General features: G+C 39.7%; 1 protein-coding gene across 2 annotated transcripts; it reads right to left on the reverse strand.

Annotated features, from left to right (window-relative positions):
• Nucleotides 1-1,888: 1,888 nt before the first annotated feature.
• On the reverse strand, nucleotides 1,889-20,675 carry LOC140943063 (tetratricopeptide repeat protein 7B-like). 2 transcript variants are annotated; one of them, XM_073392113.1, is made up of 22 exons: nucleotides 20,449-20,675; nucleotides 18,253-18,407; nucleotides 17,672-17,840; nucleotides 17,014-17,227; nucleotides 16,507-16,585; nucleotides 15,792-16,006; nucleotides 15,108-15,171; nucleotides 14,244-14,381; nucleotides 13,383-13,466; nucleotides 12,261-12,365; nucleotides 11,254-11,368; nucleotides 10,630-10,687; nucleotides 10,097-10,169; nucleotides 9,856-9,957; nucleotides 8,221-8,279; nucleotides 7,746-7,862; nucleotides 7,024-7,133; nucleotides 6,162-6,293; nucleotides 5,396-5,493; nucleotides 4,703-4,807; nucleotides 3,424-3,515; nucleotides 1,889-2,374 (listed from the first exon to the last, which is right to left on the reverse strand). In XM_073392113.1, exons 1-22 carry the CDS (start codon nucleotides 20,573-20,575, stop codon nucleotides 2,245-2,247), a joined length of 2,541 nt encoding a protein of 846 aa, XP_073248214.1. In that variant the 5' UTR covers nucleotides 20,576-20,675; the 3' UTR covers nucleotides 1,889-2,244. The 2 variants fall into 2 exon arrangements, with proteins under 2 accessions (XP_073248214.1, XP_073248215.1); XM_073392114.1 differs by lacking the exon at nucleotides 9,856-9,957.
• Nucleotides 20,676-21,228: the final 553 nt, after the last annotated feature.

The raw sequence follows: 21,228 nt of genomic DNA on the forward strand, positions 1-21,228 counted from the left end.
TCAGCACAATACAAACAGTTTTGGTCTAAGCATAATCAGACATTGTACTACAGTGATTTGAATATTGTTGTCTGTACTAATTTTTCCAAGGTTAGCGCCAGCAAGGATTTACAAAGTTCATAAAAGCGTGGTCATTTTAGGGGCTGAATGCACCGACCACCCAAAAAGAGGTCCTCGTGTCAAGAGCATTTTGGCATACGGTCGACTACCTCCGACTGATTACCTGCAAGGCCAGGTTTCCGCCTCCAACACTAACACTTTTTTCTTTCAAAAGTAATATCAAGGACTGTGTAGGAATGTTTAGTGGGTACGAGGAAGAAAGTGTGGTTTATAGACCGGCTCAAATAGAGGCATAATACCTACAGCTGTACCTGCAGCTGAGCATAATTTAAGAGTTTTACCTTGTTTTGCGGGCGATGCCGAAAACCATAATAATCGGTTATTCGAGCATATTATCCGTCAGACGCTAAACCTGTGCAGGTTTAAAGAGGTGTGCACTTTAGTAACTGATCGAAAACACGAAAAAAAACGAAGTCGCACTTAAGACAAGTTTAACCAGCTGGTTTAACTGAGTCGAAAATACAAAAATAAGCGACTTAGCTCACATTAAAAGTTCAAACTAGATCCATATCTGCTCGATTACGTCTGGAGCACCGTTCATGATATCGCAGTCAAATGAAGGCTTCATAACAAAAGTTTTACGCTATTGGTTTCGGTACGTCAATTCTTGTCTAAATATCATTCATGTTATCACTAAGCTGGTAAAAATCAAAGTTTATCTGAATCGGGTCTTGATTTCATATTTACTTTCCAGCGATTCAAATTCAAACACAAAACATGAACATCCTGTTTTTTCCTTTGCTAATCTCACCTGCAGTGAAGAACCAAACAGCTGCTAGTCGTGTCCCTTGTTGAATTCTGGTTAAACAAAATACCCGAAAAACACTCTATTAATTTACTGACCGGTCTAAAATGTGGTTTATGGACGTTATGTAATGTCTATCTAACCAACTGGACCCTTTCCTGCGGTTTCCATGTAACTATAACATACCTTACTTAATCTTCAGTGTCCCGGCTTCCTGAAGCTGCATCATTTTTTTGTTTTTAAATGCCTTGAAGCATAAAATTGTACAAGAAGAGAAAGCTATTTCCTCATGGAAGAAGGAATGCAGAAACCTATTCTTTGAAAGGTGGTCTGATTCTCAGAAAACGATCCGTTTTAAACCAATCAGATCGCGTTAAATTGAAAAACAGCCCTACCGGAAGAGAAAACGAAATTCTTAGAAATGAGGCAAAGAGTTCGCGGAAAGAGACAAAGAGGGATTGTTTAGGAAGGACAGCATTGTTTTGACGTCTGCATGAATGTTGTTTATGCAAAACCGTTAAAAGATAAAAATGTTTCAAGTGGACGGTAACAGAAAATCTCTGATGCGATCGGAAGCGATGTCCTTTGTTTCTGCTTAATATTATTTCTACTTAAAGAGGAATGGTTCGTTGCATTTGAGTTTTAAACTTGCGATAAAATGGCAGCATGCCAGCATGCCTTGACAGGTACAGGATTTTCTAATGCTTTTGAAGCCCGAAGAAGAGAAATACTCCTCACCATATTTCCATTTCCATCTTTTTTTGGCACCTTTTCATAGAATTGTACTTTCAGTTGACGATTCCAGTCGTAGCTCTAGAAATAAGGTGTCCGTTTAAGTATGTTAATTAGGTTCTGTAAGACTATATGGTTGCTCAGCACGGCAACTCATGACGTCTACTATTTTGTCAAAACACCGCGAGCAAACAGTGAAGCATGAATAAACAAAAAAAAAGAACTTTATTTTCATTTTGATACAAAAGCACTGTAGCGTAAACTCCTCCAGTTTCTCATCATTTTTTGTGTCCAGTCATTTACCTGAGAATAACGCATGGATCATTTTGGTCACATCCTCGACAACAGTCATGCGCACAACAGATGGAATCTACATAAATAACCGCCAACTCAAATGCTCACTTCAGTCCTTAGCTGGTTGCGCACAACATCTCGCAACCACAGAATTAACTGCAATGCTTTGCAGTGCTTATCTTGTTGCGCATAACAGATCGTAGCCACAGCAATAACCGCCAAGTCTGCCAATGCTTTTCAGTCCTTAGCTTGTTGCGCACAACATCTCCCAATCACAGAAACAACCGCCAACTCCGATGCTTTTCAGTGCTTAGCTTGTGGCCTCGGTGTACACTGGATCGATTTCTCGCGTTTTACAAGAACCGTGGGATGACTGTAAACGGTAAGACGGGGTGGGTAGCTTCTAAGTCCAGAGCTGTCATAAGGCACTCACTGGCAGCCTCGTGTTCGTTCTGCTCTTCTAACACCACGCCCAATAAGTGCCTGAAAGAAAGTACAACTTAATTGCGTACGCCCAAAAGAGCATGCAAACCTAATCTCCAGATTGCTATTATGCATGCGCGGCTCGTAAGTAGCCAGCATTCGTTTGGACTCACTAAGAATGAATGGAAAGCAGCGTTTGGACTTTCTGACACTCGATATCTGATCGCGCGCATTTTGACTTCCTATCACATGAAACTTACACAGTTGGAGCAAGATCGTCCTTCGATCGACCTCGCCCGCACTCCCTGATCTTTGGTTATTACTTTATTACACCTCACTTGGCTTCAGCTAAATGCTACCAGTCATACACTCAGACCTGTTGTTAATCGCTCTCTTTTGGGGAAAAACCAGTTGTCAAGTTGATAAACTAAATTTTTAAGAGCAAACCGATCGACAGCGTACAAAAACCTATACTGCTGCGTGTCTGTCCCTCAGGTACCCGAAGCGATGTATTGATGGTTCTATTGTCTTTCGACTTTGACAAAAATGTTTCGAGCACCCGAGACAAAATGTCGGCTTCGTCAAAATTTGGAAAAAATACATTGAGGAGTCTAGCCCGCGATCCAGCTTTTCATTGTCGCAGGTCAGGCGCAAAAGACGCCTGCGCCTCTCGATTCCCAAATAGAGAGTTTGCTTGCAGGCTAAAAGACGACCGTACTTGTTAAACGCAATTTTTACCCACAGAATTTGCAAAATGATGAGAAAATTTATCGGCGCACGAATTGGCCCTTCGACTTGTCTATGGATGGAATGCTAGCCGATAACAGGGAAACCTGGTTTATACGCTACGCTGGCAGGTTATCTCAGGGTAGCCAGCTCTATGTATCAAGTGCGTAAGATACCGTCCACAACAATCCGAACATTTTTGAGGCGGCGGATTCGTGTGGACGGGGCCTTAAACCAGTCGGTTTCAAAACAAATGCGGTTTCGGTGAGCGGATTCACTGGTTTCGTGTGGACTGAAGGCTGATTCGTACAAAAAAATGTGTTTTCGAAAATATCCCGATTCGCGTGGAGGGGGCCTAAGATTACCGCAAATTAATGACTCACCAAGCCTGGAATGCTGTTGGATCAATGTTGATGGCATCACGGAGGACCTTTTCCGCCATGACCAGATTTCCGTTTTTCTGATAGAGGGCACCCTGCAATAAACAAATCATTCACTTAAAACAAATCAGATTTAAATATATTTAATGAGTAAGTGACCCGAGAGATACACAATAAATCTGAAATTTTAAGATGTTGCATTGAATCAATCTCAGTGAAAGTTTCAGACCTTATTAAATACATTATGAAGATTACGTGAAGAGATTTTAAAAAAATTCGTTCGAGTCGTTTCAGACATAAACAAAAAAGCGCTATAAGTCCAACTTTTGAATGAAGTTGCACTTATACAGGTGGTGAGAAAACGGGTTGGTTTTCAAGATCGCAAGAACGAAAACACACCAAAATTTCCTAGCATCAAAATATGATACTAAGCAGCATTCTGACGCTACTTAAGAATAATTTGAGTCATTTACAACGTTTTTATTAAAAAATCTATCATGGCTATTGAAAATTTAAGGTTTGAAATATATTTGCGTTTTATTCGAATTCAAACATACAGGAAATTTTACTTCTCACGGAGATTGTTTGCTAAACACCAAACTTTAAGTTCCTCGTGTTGGATTTTGAGTAGCTGGTCTAGATCGCACAAAATTCGGCTTTTATCACTTTCAAAGTTTTTTGTTCATTGTTGCCGTAGTAATATCGATTTCACTTAAACCTACATTTTCACAAATTTCAATCCATAGACAACTACTGCTGAAAATGTTATAGCGATCGGACACTTTTAAGGCGATTGAAAAATATCGGTATGGCCTCTGAAAAACTGCATCGAAAAACCTTAAGTGTGTCCTTACAGATAACCCACCCAGCCCAGGAGAGGTTTACTACACCACCGGGGTCCACGTCCCCTACTCTTTTCGAACAATGGTGTAGGTTCTTTTACGTGCCACAAGAACAAATCAGTGAAAGTGCGGTGAGACGGGACCTACGGTTTTTCGTCCTTATCCGAGAAGACTAGAGAGTCTTACCGTTTACAGATGTCATTGCAAAGGCAGCACTTTCTCCTCAGTTATTTTAAGACCCTGAGTGTTGGTCCGGCCGGGGTTTGAGCCCACGACCTTCCGCTCAGCAGACCAGCGCTCTCCCAACTCAGCTAACCAGGCAGCAGTTCAAAAGATACCGCGTTTGCTAAATATGCTTTCACATGAAGCAATTTGGGCAAGCTAACAACGTAATCACTAGAAAAGCTCACTGGTTCAAAATGGAGGGAGATGAATCTTACCAAGTGTTGAATGCTGGGAACATGCGCAGGGTTTATTGCGATCGCATTATCAAAGCAGTTTTTAGCATCGGTGTATTTTTCTTGAATCTCAAAGATACGACCACGCTGCAAAGAACATAAAGTTAAAGACATTAGTTTGAAGTTATTCCGAGTGAGAATTCATCATAAAGCTAGTTTTTATTTAAGCCCCAACTAAACTGTCTGATGGTAAAGCTACTACGGTTAAAAATGGTAAAACGCTAAAATAACTGTGAGCGGAATCGTCGAGGCTTTCAAGGGCTACCATTTGTGATTTAATAGGTCTTGTAGTCTGCTGCATGATTTTAAGACATTGAAGTCAACAGCCAGGGCTCTTTCGTGCTACGTTTTAATATATTTCAGGAACTCCTTGTCAAATAGAGCTGGTTGAACTTAATATCTTGATAGATTTCCAGTAACGCTCAATGAAGAATTACTGTCACGCACAATGAAGATTTCCGTCATTTTCAGTTATTCCTCTAATTCTCCATCCCCAACCATACTACCGCTTATTCCGCTTATCGTAAATGGCAGTCTTATCGAGTCATAGCAGTTTGGTTTCATCTTTCAAAAAAGCTTAACAGAATTTGACAAAAATCAGATTTGTGTTTTTGGTTCAAGCTTGTTATGCCGTATACTATGGACGAAAGGTTTTGTTCAAAGATAACAACATACCTGGAACAAAACATCCGGGGACATGGGAAATATTAAGTGAGCCTCCTGTACACATGCGCTTGCCTCAGCGTCCTTCTCCATAGAGATAAACACGTCAGCTGTATAAATGAAGAAACCCAAAGCAAAATAATGGTCATGATTTTCGGCAGATTTTCTGAAGATCATCCTGAAGAATGTTGAATTCCTAAAGCCCCTGTCACACTCGGTAATTTTTCTTTCAAAGTTCTATCGCAATTAGCCTGCGAACAGCAGACGCATTTCCGGTCGTCGCTTCTCTCCCTCCAAAAATAGGGAGAAAAGCGAGGACCGGAAATGCGTCTGCTGTTCGCGGGCTATACGCAATTACCTCGCGACAAAAGTTGCAGAAAAACTGCCGAGTGTGACAAGGTCTTAAAGGGCACTTAAATAATTCTTACTGGCCACTCTGATATTACTTTATTGGCAGTTCTAACGATGATATCTCTATCATCAAAGACCCTTGTACAGCTACAGTCTCAGTCAAAATTGTTGGGAAACTTTTTGTCTTCTCGCTTACTCAATGTTTGTGTATAAAATTTCGATTTAACTGCGATAAACAACATTGGGAGGGAGGGGAAACGGGCGAGAAGAAAAAAAAACTGTGTTCAGTGGAAGTGTCCCAACTATTTTTGTCTGAGACTGTAGTCATGGTTTAATTGTCCAGATGTATCCGGGAGAAAATGAATTGACATTACAGGGAGAAAATAATCACTACTACTGCAAAGTACAAGTAGTTTTATGAACTTACCGATGGCGAGCCAGAGTTTTGCCTGCAAAGCCAGTACCACAGGGACACTCATTTTAACGGAAGCCGATGCTGCTTCATCTGAAAGTGCCTGCTCAAGGCGCACTGAGGCAGCTATCGAACCGACGCCGTCCGCTAAAAAACAATGTTTGTCAAGCATGTTAAGTTTACTCTCGTTTTGTGCTTGCATTTTTGCAATAATGGTTCAAAAGGCGTAAACCCTTTCATTATATTTCAGACACATTAACAAATCAAGTTTTTTGCACCTGACTAGCCTGCGTAGCTGGCGGTATTGTGTGGTAGTCGAGTGAGATTTGGCGGCGGAGCCGTTGTAATATAGTCGAGTGAGATTTGACGGCGGAGCCGTCACCAGTGGCGAAGCAGCGAGAAATTTCAACCGCCTCGTCCCTTCTCCCTTTTTTTGGAACACGGCTCCGCCGCTAAAATTTTAATCTCGCACCCACACAATACCGCCAGCTACGCAGGCTAGCACCTGACATGTTTCCATGTTGGTATGGCCGGGTTTCCAAAGCGGTGCTGTTGTTCAATGAATTACCTTTTCCTTGTTGTGTCTGTCGCTCAGTTTATAACAGCTAAGGCTAAAGGCGAAGCTCCCGTTGATAAATTTATACATTAATTTACTTCAAACAATAAACTTGTAACAATTGCAAAGAATCCACTTGGAGTTGAGCCAGCGATCGGTTGAAAACGTAACGTGTCAGCGGATGACTTCAAAAAACAAGCAACCTCGAAGGGTCGATTCCTGAACCCGCAATAAGGTCATGTAATACTGGTCAGCGAGCGTAGAGTTCCCTTAAAATTAAGCAAAGATAGCCTCAGTGCTGACGTAAAAACGACCACTTACCCGAATCCTTATCGCTGCTGAACTCTGTGAGAGGAATCTGCTTTAGGCTTCGTGTATCTGTGATGACTTTGTCTAATAAACCCGACCCTGCCCGCTGAAGTTCCACGGACCTGCGATGAAAGTAGGAGTGATGATAATCGCAAAAAAAAAGTGAACTGTGCAAAAAGGTACTTCGAACATTGAGCCTGTACAGTAAAAAACCTATTGTTGAATCTGACGATTGTCAAGTATCTCTCTAGCTACAACTAGCATTAACTCCAAAAGGTGCTATAATATTTCACTCTCGCTCTGATTACTCGCATTTCAGTGTAAGTATGTCTCTATTTGCCGCTCCGTAAACTACAAGAAGAATGAGTACAAGCTTTCGGTGCAATGATTTGTGGGTTCGTTTGGGTAGACAGGTGTTAGTTATGATTGGTCGATTTATAATATGTAATGGCAACCTTAAACCAATCATCGCTTGTTAGGTCCACCCATACGATCCCAAAAATCTTTTCGCCGAATGCCCGTGCCTATTCTCCCCGCAGTTTGAAGGAATAAATCAAGTTTTGTTGTCTTGCAATATATCTTTACCAGCGCCATGTCAGCGGCTGTCCGAAAGAAAGTAGGACGATTGGAAAATGTATTGTCGTGCGATCTCGAAGTTTTTGGTGATACAACTAAACTAGGAGATAGGTTCCTTACGATAACCGTAATAAACCAGCTTGTTGAACCAGACTCACCCTGATAGGTCAGAATCGTACACTTGTTTCCAGGTCTCTAAGAGCTGTTTGCACGTGATCAATGCTTGATCTCCTCCCACGCATGCCTGTTCCAACTTCACTTTCAGAAGAAGCAAACTAAACAAAGAAAAGATCAGCGTTTAAAAACAAACTAAAAAACTTTTAAATAAAAGATGTGAAAAGATGTATATCAAATGGAGAAAGGTTAAAAAACATTGCAGTCCTCCCTTTACAAGAGGTGAATCTGGTTGGAGTTCAAAGAGAGAGAATTTTTGAGAAAGATGCTATCTTGAAAATGTCACGAGCAGAACGAATTTAGCTGGGACCACGAACAAATCTGACCCCCAAAGGAATACGGTTTTGTTTATTTCTTTACGCGATGTGTTCGGCTTTTCCAGGCGGAATTCTTTAAATCGTTTAAAGCAGATTTAAAAAAGGAGGAAAACCAAAAGAGAAAGGAAAGGTAGCGTCAAACCTGAAATCTTCGGGGAACTCCATAAGAGCAGCATCGCAAACTTCCAAAGCCTCTAAAAACTACAATCAACAGAGGTGGTAATAACGTCCTATTTCTTTTTGAAAGTAACAACATAATTAAAAGGAGGGCAACTGATAAGCACCTAATTGCAATAACACTGTCCTAGAAAATTGCTAGGGGAAAAATGAATAGCCTGCATAACAGGCGCTTTAGGAGCCAAGCGAGGCAAAGGCGGTATTTTGCGCGAAGCGCGAGACGAGCGCGAATTGCGAGACGAGGGGAGGAGGTCTCTCGCGCTTCGCGCAAAACGCCGCCTTTGCCTCGCTTGGCTCCTAAACCTCCTGTTATGCAGGCTAGAAAATGAAAAAGGAAAAAGCCAAATAAGAATTAAATAGCTTTCCAATAAACCACACTAGGATACATCCATTTGCAGCATGGAGTTTTAATAGAGGCGTAAAAACAAATTTAAATGTAACGGCTGTACGCGTACGTTGCAAATGGGTGAACCATATAGAAGTTTATTAGCGAGTCTATAATTCCTATTTTTCTTTTTCAATTTTCTTTTTTTCCTTTTGGCATTTTTCTATGACAACGGTATTCCAGTTAGGTGTATATATTAACAAATGTTCAGCTGCAGGAAAACCCAAGGTTACAGCACAAATCCCACTCTTGTATTTACAGTCAAGCCAGGTCAAGCGTACCCCAAAAAATTCCATTAATGAATTTATTATACGAAAGTTGAGTCGGTTGGGAGTTGTAGATTTCAGATTCATCTCTACATTCTTGCATGCGCAATAAGCCGTGAATTCACACGCGATTCAGTTACGAAATTTCTACTAGCTCAGTTTCCCTGAATTTGATGTAAATGTCTTCTAAGAATTTTGATTCATTAAAAGATTTTCAATCTGACCAAATACAGACAAGTTCTAGTAAATTATTCACTGCTCATTACGCATGCAGTAATTTCGATTTGAATTTGACACTAGTTACGGGAACGACTAACGGATTCATTTTTCAAATAATCAATTCATTAATAGAAGCTTGGGGGGTACGCTTGACCTGTTTTGACTGAAATAAGTGTTAAAAACACAGCACTGAAATGTGCTTTGACATGACAAAGAGCTTACACGATTCTCAGCTTAAAAACTGACTATTTGAAATTTGACTTAAGAATAAAGATGGCGTGCTGACGACTACGTAGACCTTGCAGTTCTTTCTTCGGCCAAACCAGACTTGAAGTCTAAGCTAAATTAGGGACATATCTGATAGAAAAGTCATGCACTTTTTTTTACAATTTCCTGGCACCACTTTCCGGTTAGTTCGACTGAAAGAGAACCAGTCTGTTGTTCTGGGGAAGGGAAATGTTACTGACCCGCAAAAATTGGCCTCACTTCCTTGTAGTTATACCCCGCAAATAACTGGCAAAGCCAGGCACCTTTCTTTCGCAGTTCAAATAGAAAAAAAATTCATATATCCTCTTTCCAGGCCATAATCCGTTTAATGAACCTATAATGAACCTATAAGACAGGTTTCTCTCGATGAAACAAATTGATCAGTATATAAACATTATCCTCAAAATTATGACACTGTAATCCTAATTTTTTTTTAATGACTGCAACACTAACATATACCAACCTTTTTCTGAGAGGAAAGTACCAGGGCCAACAGATGGAGGTATAACGACTGATTCATGTCCATTTTTATGGCATTTCGGATATTTTTCAGCGCCTTTGTAATCTGGAAATCAACACGAAAAGCGTTGAATTGCGCGGGAAAACGAGCGGGAGCAGTTCAGGAGAAACGTTAAGGTCAGGAGCGGTTTTGATCAGTGAAAAACTAAAGCAATCATACATAATAGTCGATAAATAAAATTTACCTGTCTCATCAGAGCTTGACAAAGAGCAAGATGAAACAATACTTCACTGTCATCAGGGTCTAGACTGTGTGCTCTGAAAAAGAGGGGAAAAAAAGCTATCCCTCTGAGGGTGTCATAAGGGAAACCTTGCATGTAAAAATAACTTTAAAGAACCGATTCTATTGAAAAAACTTTTGAGTGTTAAACACACTCAAAAACTTGTTCGAGTCGAGTAAATTTGGTGTAATATACGACACAAGCTCACTCATCACCAACTGTAATCAAATGTTTAGGTTTACAATAGTTCGCGTGGTCATGGAGCCTGTAGACACAGAAATCTGTATCTGTTTTGCATGACATCAAAACCCTGGGCCTTTTTTGGGTTGTACAATAAAGAACAAATAAGCCAACTCAATTCATTAACTGGGCTGCCTCAAGGCATGCCCAGTTTATAAAATGGGTAATTTCCTACGTCGACAATTGAAAACTTTCAATTACTAACCCAGTAAATACAAAAACAACACAAAAAAATACAAAACATCGCAAGAACCCACTTTTGCAGAGCATCAGTTGCTTGTTTTTGAAGCTGTTGTCGTTCTCCTCTAAGGCATGCTACAACAAAAAAAGTTTTCAAAAAATATTTTTGACAAGAGTATTAACTTGAGTGTCTAGTGCGCCTGTGTTTTAGAGGAGCTGTCTTGGGTTTGCTTAATAACGGTTCTGCACAATAACGGGGGGTGGGTGGGGAGGGATGGAAACAACACAAACTACGTTTGTGACCTTCTGTACCTCAGGCTTATTGGAGTCATTCTTTTGCAACTTACAAAACAATCTTGTTATAGGAGGAAACCATAAAGTATTCGTCTCAGTGAAAAACACAGAAAAACACCTAAGACGAAAATAGAAGACTAAAAAGACGATAATGGAAGAGACTAATATGGATTACAAACGACAAATATAAAAATTTAGGCCAAAAATTTTTACGATCCAGAAAATTAGTAATAATGTAGCTGACCACCTGCTAGGACTGTCACAAGAGTCGAAGGTTACGCCGCGCGAGTGAGCCACGAAAGACCAGGGCTTTTCTCGCTGTTCGCGTACCACCCTTCTAGTCTCGCAATTCTCAAACTCAGAGCTTGCTTGAAGGCCATGTGTAAATAAACGTACCAGGAACCTACCTTCACAAGACTGCAGACTGTATCCGATACCAAGCGCCAGATAACCTCTGGAGGATAACTCTTTTTCATCACCCATAGCAACCACTTTCTTCGCAAATGTGATACCTTCGTCAATCTTAAAAAGAAAACATCAAAAAAGTCAGTCGAACTTCTGTATCAGTTAAACTTAACCTCTTTACAAATTTTAAGGCGTTCTTTTTAGCTGTGTTGACGGATTTTGGCTAACATGTCCCAGTAAAAGGTTAAAAATAACCGTGGAAGGGTCTATTAATCCGTCAAACCATAAGATCAAAATTGGAATTCTCATTTGTTGCCCCTATTCATTTCTACAGAAGTAGTGGGGAGGAGATGATTAAATATCAAGCTTCTGTGATCATGTCCGTAATTCTCATGACCACTGTGTTTTACAAAGCATTGATATTACAAGGAGAAATTTGATGCTGATCACTCTTGGGGCTTAAAGGGTTAAAAAAACGATGTTTCGGGGATAACCCCTTTCTAAGAGTCAAGGTTTGACCCTGAGTTAGGCTGTGTCTTTCAGGTCTTCACTAACATTTCATGTCAACATGAAAACCCATCCGGTAAAGCATGGACACTGGTTCACACAGCGCTTAAGAGTGGCACAGAAACATATCCAATATGTAACGAATCCCACTTTTTTTAAATCAGTGTGTGTGTTAGATGTATATGAAATAAATCATGAGAACTGCGGAAATGAAATCAGATGAAGAACAACTGCGAGGATCACTGTTCGTTTGATTTTAATTTTTTTTTTACCGAAGAACTTACATAAAACGTTTCCAGTTATATCGATTAACATAAGCAATATACTATTCACATTCTTGTTCATTTGTTTGAAGAAAAAAATCATTGTAAGAGGACTGTGGGGTGAAGTACAAGATTAAAGGTCAGTTTAACACAAATCTTTGGCTAACTCCAAAGTGGTGGATTTGAATTACATATCAATTTATGCTCCGATACTATTTGTACGTTTTTTCACAACATACCATGTGAAGATTGTTGAAGCACAGCTTGGCTGCATAAAGACAAACTAGTGAATCATCTGGTCTCAGCTGATGGCATTGTTTAAGGACTAAAAGGGCACGCAAGTACTGGAAAAAAAAAACAAGACAAGACGAAAGTTAGAAACAAAACTGTAACTCTAAGTTGTTTACCCACGTAGAAGCCCTAAGCAGCTTGTTTAACCTTTAATCTCCAACACTATAACATAAATTCTCCTTTCGTAATCCTGGGTAATCATATCTCTGATGTCCATTAACCCCCCACCCCCCCCCCCCGCCCCCCCCCCCCCCCCCCGATTGATGAGGTGCTCTCACCAGTTGCCCCGTTCTTGAAACACTCCTTTATTGGCCTGGGACCAGGCTCCGTGGTGGGGTAAAAAGGCGAAAAAAGGGTGAAACTGCAAAAAAAAAAATTGCCTTTCCACTCCCTCCCTTCCCGCCTCTAAGTTCCCAGGCTACTCTTTATACTAATTATAGGACTCTGTCCATCAAACAACTTGACTGATAATTATGCATTAACAATCTGTGTGTAGAGACACTCCTTTCCAGAAAATGTCATCAAAAGAACTGCTTACTTACAAGTGCATGATTTATCAGGTGCTACCAAAGTACAGATTAATTTTTGACTGCAGATTTATCATTAATGTCATCTCTCACGTCTTGGATTTAATCTCGGCTCTTGGGGTTGAATTGCGGTCGCTTCGCACAGAAGTTGATTCGCCTGAAGGCGTTCGCTAGAACTTAAGTCAATTCGCCTGATGACATACAACACTCTACAACATGGTGAACCTACTTCTCCAAGATATTATTTTAGTTAACCTTGGATTCCACATGTGCAGTCACTGTCTTTCTACGCTTATTCCTTTTTCTCAGGTTTAAAGAACGACAAAATTAATACACATCGGATGCATCAACTTAGTCTTGGAGAACTGCCATCAGGAGAAAAGACCTAGTCCTCCTCAGTCCCTTTCTGTCCAAGATAATTTCTTTGAGTTTTTTAACTGGATGAATGCAACTTATGGCTGATAAATAAACACAGAACTACAAGTTTGATACATACTGCCGCTTCATCCAACTTTTAAGTTAAATTCATTTTTTAGTGCTTACTTTGCCAGCGCTGATGAGAGAAAGGGCGAACTGGAACCACAGATGAAACTCTTCAAATGCAACCTTCATTCCTCGGTCTAAACACTGAGAAAAATTCAAAAGTTAAGTAATGCAAGAGAGGCCAGAAAGGTCAACAACCAGAGTTTAATACCATCAACTGACATGATACGGCTCACTCTTACTCTGATGATTACTACCGCAAGGGTTGTTGAAACATTAGTCACACTATCAACACAGTGGCCGATCCAGGGGAGGGCCCAGGGGGCCCACCCCTACTATCTCTGGGTCTGGATGACCACCCCCACTCCCCCTTATCTGAAGGTCTGGATCTGCCAGTGCAACAACAGTCCTACTTAGGACTACACTCAGCCAAACAATCATATTCCATTCGCTTATTTCTACTTTTCTCACTCTATTGGATTACCAACTTTTAACAGCTTTTTGGGCTGACGTTAAAACCACCTAGCAAGCAATATTCCCTCTGTTGCTGTATATTTAACAATTATTGGATGAAACTAAGTATGATATAAAGAATTTTGCAGATCAAGGAGGTGTTAACTAAGGCTGTAGCCCCTCTAGGGTTGTTGTTCAAAGCCTTCTGACCCACTGTATGTCATACAGACCTTCTTTCTATTGTGTATATAACACCTTTTAAAACAGCAAAAACTTGCACCAATTTTCCATGATTTATACTCTTATAAACCACAAAGACAATGTCTGGATTAAGCTACAAAAATATACATGCACCACACGTAGTTTCTTATTGTTATGAAGTCTGTAATCTATACTAAAGAAGGAGTACCGGTAAGTAGATTTACAACTCAAGCTTAACCTCTGTATCTATCAAAACGTATTACAAACCTCTGCCAGCATGCCATATTGTGCCCTCCGAACCAATGCTACCGTTAATAAGTCATAAACACTCTCAGAATCCTTCACTGTTTTATGACGGGCAGCAGACTTGTCAGGGGCTTGACTCAATTCTGCATCTTTGGAGACCTGGTAGGGATAAAAATAAAAATAATACAATCATGTCACTGATAAAATTGAAACACAAAAGGCCAATTAAAAATCAAAACCATGCTCTAAGCCATTTTCACTTTACCCAAAGCTTTCATCATATCTGCAATACCATTAATTATTGTGAACGTTTTCATGATAGCACATGGCGTAGACCGGAAAAGCAGTTATCTTCTTAAAATAACCCACTAAAAAAGAGATCTGAGGTCCAAGGATTTGCTAAGCCGTGGTCTAAGTTGGACCAACCCAAAATGTTTCATTAGAAGAAACAAAATGCTCTGCAACAATGCCTTATGTGAATTCCACTGTCCCTTTTACAATGAAAACCTGGAAGAAGTACAGTGTAACTGCCCTCCTTATAGTGAATGAGCCATATTTCTTCTTCGCCAATACTACCACTGGTATTCCAAAAAATGTAATAAGAAAGCTTGTAGGGGCCCCTTCATGCTTAAATCTTGTTTCATATTCCCCCATCCCCAGCCTTGTTTGGACTCAATACAGTCAATTCTCTCTAAGACAGACACCTTTGGGATCGGCACTAGCTGTCTGTCTTAGAGAGATGTCCGTCTTATAGAAAGCCAAATAGAGGGAGCAAAGAAAGGCAGGGACCAAGTCTAGGAGTCCGTTTTACAGAGGTGTCCATTAAGAGAGAGTCTACTGTAGTAGGTTACTTAGTGAGTTAACTTATCTGGTATAGTGACTCACCATAGCTTCCTCTAAAAGTAAAAGAATCAAGGTTTCTTCTGTTTCATTTTGAGGAAAAAATAGGCTGAAATTTAAAAAAATACAGTAGTAATGTTCAGTACTTACAAAGTGTTAGAAGAATTGATCAATTCAACCTACTTTTTGAGCAAACAAAAATTAAGCTTTACACCCAATATCACGGAACAGAATTACTGGTCAGGAGTGTATGTACATTGTACATGTAAGCACAATGAATGAGAAGGATCAATGTGCAACTTATAATAACAAACATGTGAAACTTATAATAACAAAATAATATTATGTCGGTACTCCATGGTTCAAGACTATAACTACCATGACATTCTAGAGACCCTGTTAGTTAAGTGATATGACCTTGAAAACAGCAACATAAGACAGATGAAATCATGGTGACAAACGACATGAAGATGGCTTGAAACTGTGATAAAATCAATAATATTATTTACTATTATTAAAAAGGCTGGATTCCAACTTCATCTCTCGAGGACAAGAAAAATATACAGCAGTATTATCATTGCTGATGTCAAAGTACCATGGGTGCCCTTGCTATAACAATGCCTGTGCCTAGACTGGATAAATTACTGTAGAAACCTTGAGAAAATTGTATGCCAATAAGAAGAAACCTGAATATAAATTGTAACAGAAATAAAAAAAGGATTTATTCACCTATCCCCACTGTATAAATGTGGCTTAAGAGGGAACATGGCATTCTTGCTGCTTATAACATTTATGGTGGCAGCCTTTGACTCTGTCTTTGATGTAGATCGCAGTGATGATGTGGAGCTGATTATTGGTGAGCTGAGTAAAACATGCAAGGGTTTCTCATAATTCCTCTCACAAATTCCTCGCAGAAGAACCTGAGATAACAGTTTAGCCAGTCCCTGTGAAGAATAAAAGAATTTTTTGTCACTTCAATGTGTACGTTTCACAATAAGATGTACATAATAATTATGTACATAGCTAACAATACTGCTCAAAAGTAAGTTGACAGTCTTTTGTTGGGTCATGATCCTTGATTCTTGATTTAAGGAAGTTGTGTGGTTAAACAGTATTAGGAGTCAATAATCAGTTATCAAGCATTATTATAAAGTTAGCTTTGCTTTGTGAATCAAGACTCATTTTAGACAGAAAACAATATGATACCGAAAACTCAGCTCTCAAGCGAAATTACATTATCAATTATTCACATTTTGTACGCACATACATGTAATCAGACATGAAATTAATTTTGTCTCACTTTACCTTTAACAATGAAATTGGGTGAACTTCAAAAAGTACAATATGATGCAAATGTGATTTTGAAATGCTGATATCAAGGTAAACTTTTTTAAAAGTTTAAAATTGGCTTTAAGCCATCTATAACCTCTGTACATATATGTACCTTTCTCAAGCCAAAAGTAGCTTTTGTCTCTACAACTCTGAGCAAATGCCTGAATCTGTTAATTCCTTGAGTCACCTTCCTAATATTTGGGGAAAATAATATGAGAGGATACATCAATTTTCATTACAAAATTTGTTTATTTCAATAATTTGAAACTTAGGTCTGCCAATACTTGGTGGTAAGGTCATCCCAACAGCATAATTATGGCGCCAATTACTGCAGACCCGTAACATCCTGTTCCCCCATGAGAGGTAGACAAGAACACTGGGAACTATCCCCTACTCTTTATGAATAGTGCATGGCTTCTTTAACATACCACAGAGTTTTATATGAGCAAGGGTTATGAGATGGGGCCTACGGTTTATCGTCCTAATCTCTTAATTATTATTATTGGTAAATACATTATGCTATAATTATGAGTAATATGCTATAATAATTATAGCATAATTATTATGCTATGTTATAATTTGAAAGTAACATTTAGATGTTATGATAATTTTTTCTTACCCATTCTTAATGAGAAGTATTGGAGACCGCTGAAGAGCTACCTCCAGTGTTCTTCCAAGGGGCATAACCTGTGCAGTCGCTGCCCCTCTTGACAAGACGATCTGATCAGTCATGAGCCACAGCCCAATATCACCAGCACATTCATAACAAGAAATAATGTCATCATCACTGACAGAAGACTCTCCAGCCTTCTGGAGTTGCTCAAGGGCCATAGCTGAAGATACAAAATACTTTATATCAATAATACAAATATTTAGGTGGAAAGTTCTTTTACTCGTTTTACTAATACAAAATTAAATGCTATTATCAGCAGCAATCAGTTCCTTAAGACGCATTTCCCCATGGCCACAGTTCCAGAGGCACCTCAAAGCAATTGACTTTTCCAGTTTATAACGTAAATAACTTCAAACAACCCCCATGGACTACCCATATGGACTACCCTAAAATGGACTATGCCACTGACGTTAAGTCATTAGGGTTAGGAAACTGAGTGAATCAGGTTCCATTTAGAGTCCTTATACTGGGAAAACTGACCTGAAACTTGATTCACTCAGTTTTCTAACCCTAATCACTAGTCCATTTTAGGGTAGTCCGTAGTCCATGGGGGTAGTCCATGGACTGGGGGTCAGTGTTTTGTCCACTGACCCGTGTTAATTACCTTTGTATGCAAATCCATCAGCAACCAGTTTTGATTTTCGTTTAGACTGTGAGTCAATGTAGATATCGTCAGCACCTGCTTGGTTACAGTATTTGACACAACTGTGAAAGTCTTCCATCATGAAGTGAACTTTACAGAGAAGAAGTAAGGCCTCTTGTGTTCTTTCTGCCTGTTTACAAGAAGGAAATGTAACTGAATTGGACTGCAATTTCATTTGTTAATCCAACAACACATTGTACTGTCATAAAACCACCCATCTCTTTTTGGCCTGATGGTCTTATTGTTTTCCAATGTTTTTAACCTCTAATAAGCAACAACTTGACTCATGAAGTGGTCTCTGTTCACTGCATATGTACTATGCCACTCAGAGTATAACAAGAACTTTCAGTGACGACATGGAACCGTACTTTATAAACTGCAGGTCATAAATCATCATCCAAAAAACACATTATTGATACCTCTTCCCATAAGAAAACCCTTGTTTGTTGATTTTGGTAAGCGGCCACCTCCTGTAAGCGACCACTAAATCATCCATTTTCAATTGGGTGAACACTTATGGCAATATATTACATGTACTATACCTTTCCCAGTTTATCTTGAGTAACCAGTTTTGTAAGGTTTGTAACAGCATTCTCTAAATCTTTCCTGGTTTGCGTGGCATCAGTTGTTCCAAGGGGATGACCACGGAGATAAATTTCAACCTGTGATTCACTGATCAATAGTTTCTTGACAGCATCTAAACAGTGGAGTTAAAAATGGCTTAATACTGTACTGCCCAATTCAATAAATCAGGCACATGTTTGAATAAGAATGCAGTCAACTCCCAATAGCTTGAGCCCTTGCTAACTCGAACCAACTCAATTACAGTGTCCTGCCCTGTACCTTAATTAATCAAGCTTTGGTGAGAGTCCATGAGGTGAAGTGTGCACGATACTTGTATTCTGTTTCCATCCCATTTCCTTATTTGCTTATTTCCAGTTATTTACTTCGACCTCTCAATAATTCAAACTCCCCATAACTCAAACTTTTTTCTACCTCCCAAGAAGGTTTGAGTTATCAGGAGTTGACCGTATTTACCAAATAGAACCTTTGCGTTTCCATGTTCTCTGTGTAGGATGGAATTCTACAAAAATTGGGTTACTGGGTTTAACTGCAGAATACTCCTCTTACCCCTAAAAATAGGCAGACACAAAGGGTTCAAAAATTCAGCTTGTCCTTTGTGCAATTAACCTTGCACGCAGGCATTTTTAGGGGAGCTCATATTTCGTCCCTCCCCACAAACGCCTGCTTAACCGAGAACAATATTCCTTTCCCAAGCTTAGCCAATCACATGGTACTTTCCAAATTCTGGAAAGTTGACCTTGACCTCAGGGTAACCCTATAATTACTCAATCTGCATGAAACACCGGGAAAGATTTATGACCTCTGATTAATGTTAGACGCAGAGCTTCAAAAGTAAGATTCAGTCAGATTTAAGAATGCTCTGCGCACTGCACAACGTTACTGAAGGAAAAAAAGAAGGAAAAAGGTAACTCTGGAGTCACGTTTTTACACTGCCGTGAGGTTATGAGTCATGTTTAGCATGTCATCACTTTATTTCAAAACTGTTGATTGGTCACTTACCACACAAATAACACAATGGCAAAGGAATGTTGTTCTCGGTTGAGCAGGCATTTGTGGGGAGGGACAAAATACGAGCTCCACTAAAAATGCCTGGGTGGGAGGCTATTTCCAGGCCTACCAGACAGGACTTTTTTTAAGCCCTGATACACAGTCACTACATGCATGTCCCGGGGGGGGGGGGGGGGGGGGGGGTACTCCCATACATTACCTATACGGGTATGTGCCGCCCAACGGGGTCGTGATTTTGAAGCTCCTGATTTAGAACGGGGTATCCATTTCAGAGGCGTTTTCTAGAACGGGGTATAAAAAATTGTGGATCACGGCTTGATCTTCTGCTTAAAATTGTTACTGATTATGAAGAAGCATTTATTTGATGTATAAGTCAAACAAATAAAAAAGTATCTTTTTAAAAAAACAGGTCTTATTACAATTTACAGACTTTCTAGAACGGAGTATAAAAAATCAGCCCATTTCTAGAACGGGGTATAAGTTTTAGGGCGAATACTAGAACGGGTTATAAAAAATTGGCCCATTTCTAGAACGGGGTATCAATTTTAGGGAAAATTTTTTTTAGAATGGGGTGCCAATTTGGAGTCCCGGGCGGCACATACCCACCCAAAAAATACCCAAGTGCCCCCCCCCCCCCCCCCCCCGGATGCATGTACAGTATATCTGCATATTCAAGTCAAAATAGATGGTATTCAGGTATCCAATAAGCATGTAGATAGAAGAAGTACAAAAAAAGATACTCTGCACAAAAAGTATATCCATGGTGATGGGCAATCCTCTTTGTGTATTTTTCAATTATCAATTTAGTTTTAGATTTATCTCTGTTAGGAATACAGCTCGTACACGGTAACTGCAGTCACTACACATGTACACTGCTACCTAACTGTGATCTTGCAGCACATGGAACTTGGGAAATGAACGCACTGTCAGTTTAAACACAACAGCTACATTCTAGCGGCTATAGTTGCTGTAAATTCACATTAAGCTCAAAATAATTTTGTGACTGTGATCTCCAAGTGATGTTATCATGATCAACCTCAGAACTTGCATGACGCTTTCTACCACTTCTAAATCACTATTTTCGCCTCAGGCGCATACATTTTCTTTCATTTTTTTTCTGTCAGGTATTTGATAATAAGTCTCACCTACGCTGGATTCTGTTGTAGTTCTACTCGACAGTTGCTCCACCAGTTTCGGGGTAAGCTCCCATTTTTCTTCCCATCGCGAGCGTTCTATATCGTTTTCTAGGCTTGTCTTTGATTTTCGAGCCATTTCCCTTTTAAGACTGTCACCCAAAGGTGTCCTTCTTTTTAACGAAGATTACGCAGAATCGACAAAATTAACATCCTGGACGGACTGAAAGAATACACAACAGCCAAGATTTATCTTCAGCTGTTTTTGCACGAGAAGCGTGAAGACTGGAATCTAAGGAGCAGCATTATGTTATGTCGGTTATGTAAGACACATGAAAAGACTCAAGCCGAGGGGGCAGGCAGCCTATGAAGGACTCTCCGTTCTTACCGAACTGCTCGATCTCGTAACGAAACTGAAATTTTCTTCATTATCGCCGCTAGAGATCAAAGAAAAAAGGCCTAAAAGAAGAAAGGAGCACTGAGATAAACTTATCCTGATATACTTCAATGCTAATGACCTTTTTCAGTTTAAATATGCGTACATAAAGTATAAACATTAACCACAAGGGACTACAAAGGACCGCAAACGAATATGCCGAAGAACGTAGGATCTACAAAGACCTGATCAGTAAGAATAATAATGTAGACATACACCGTGTATCACGTAGTACGATCAGCATTGTAGTATTCTGCTTGCAGAATTTAATATGTCTACTCTATGCGTACATACTTATAGTCTGGACTGGAGGCCCGGGGGGGGGGGTACTCCCATACATTACCTATATGGGTATG

The sequence above is a fragment of the Porites lutea genome, chromosome 7 (genome assembly GCF_958299795.1).
Source record: "Porites lutea chromosome 7, jaPorLute2.1, whole genome shotgun sequence".
In the NCBI taxonomy this organism is placed as follows: Eukaryota; Metazoa; Cnidaria; class Anthozoa; order Scleractinia; family Poritidae; genus Porites; species Porites lutea.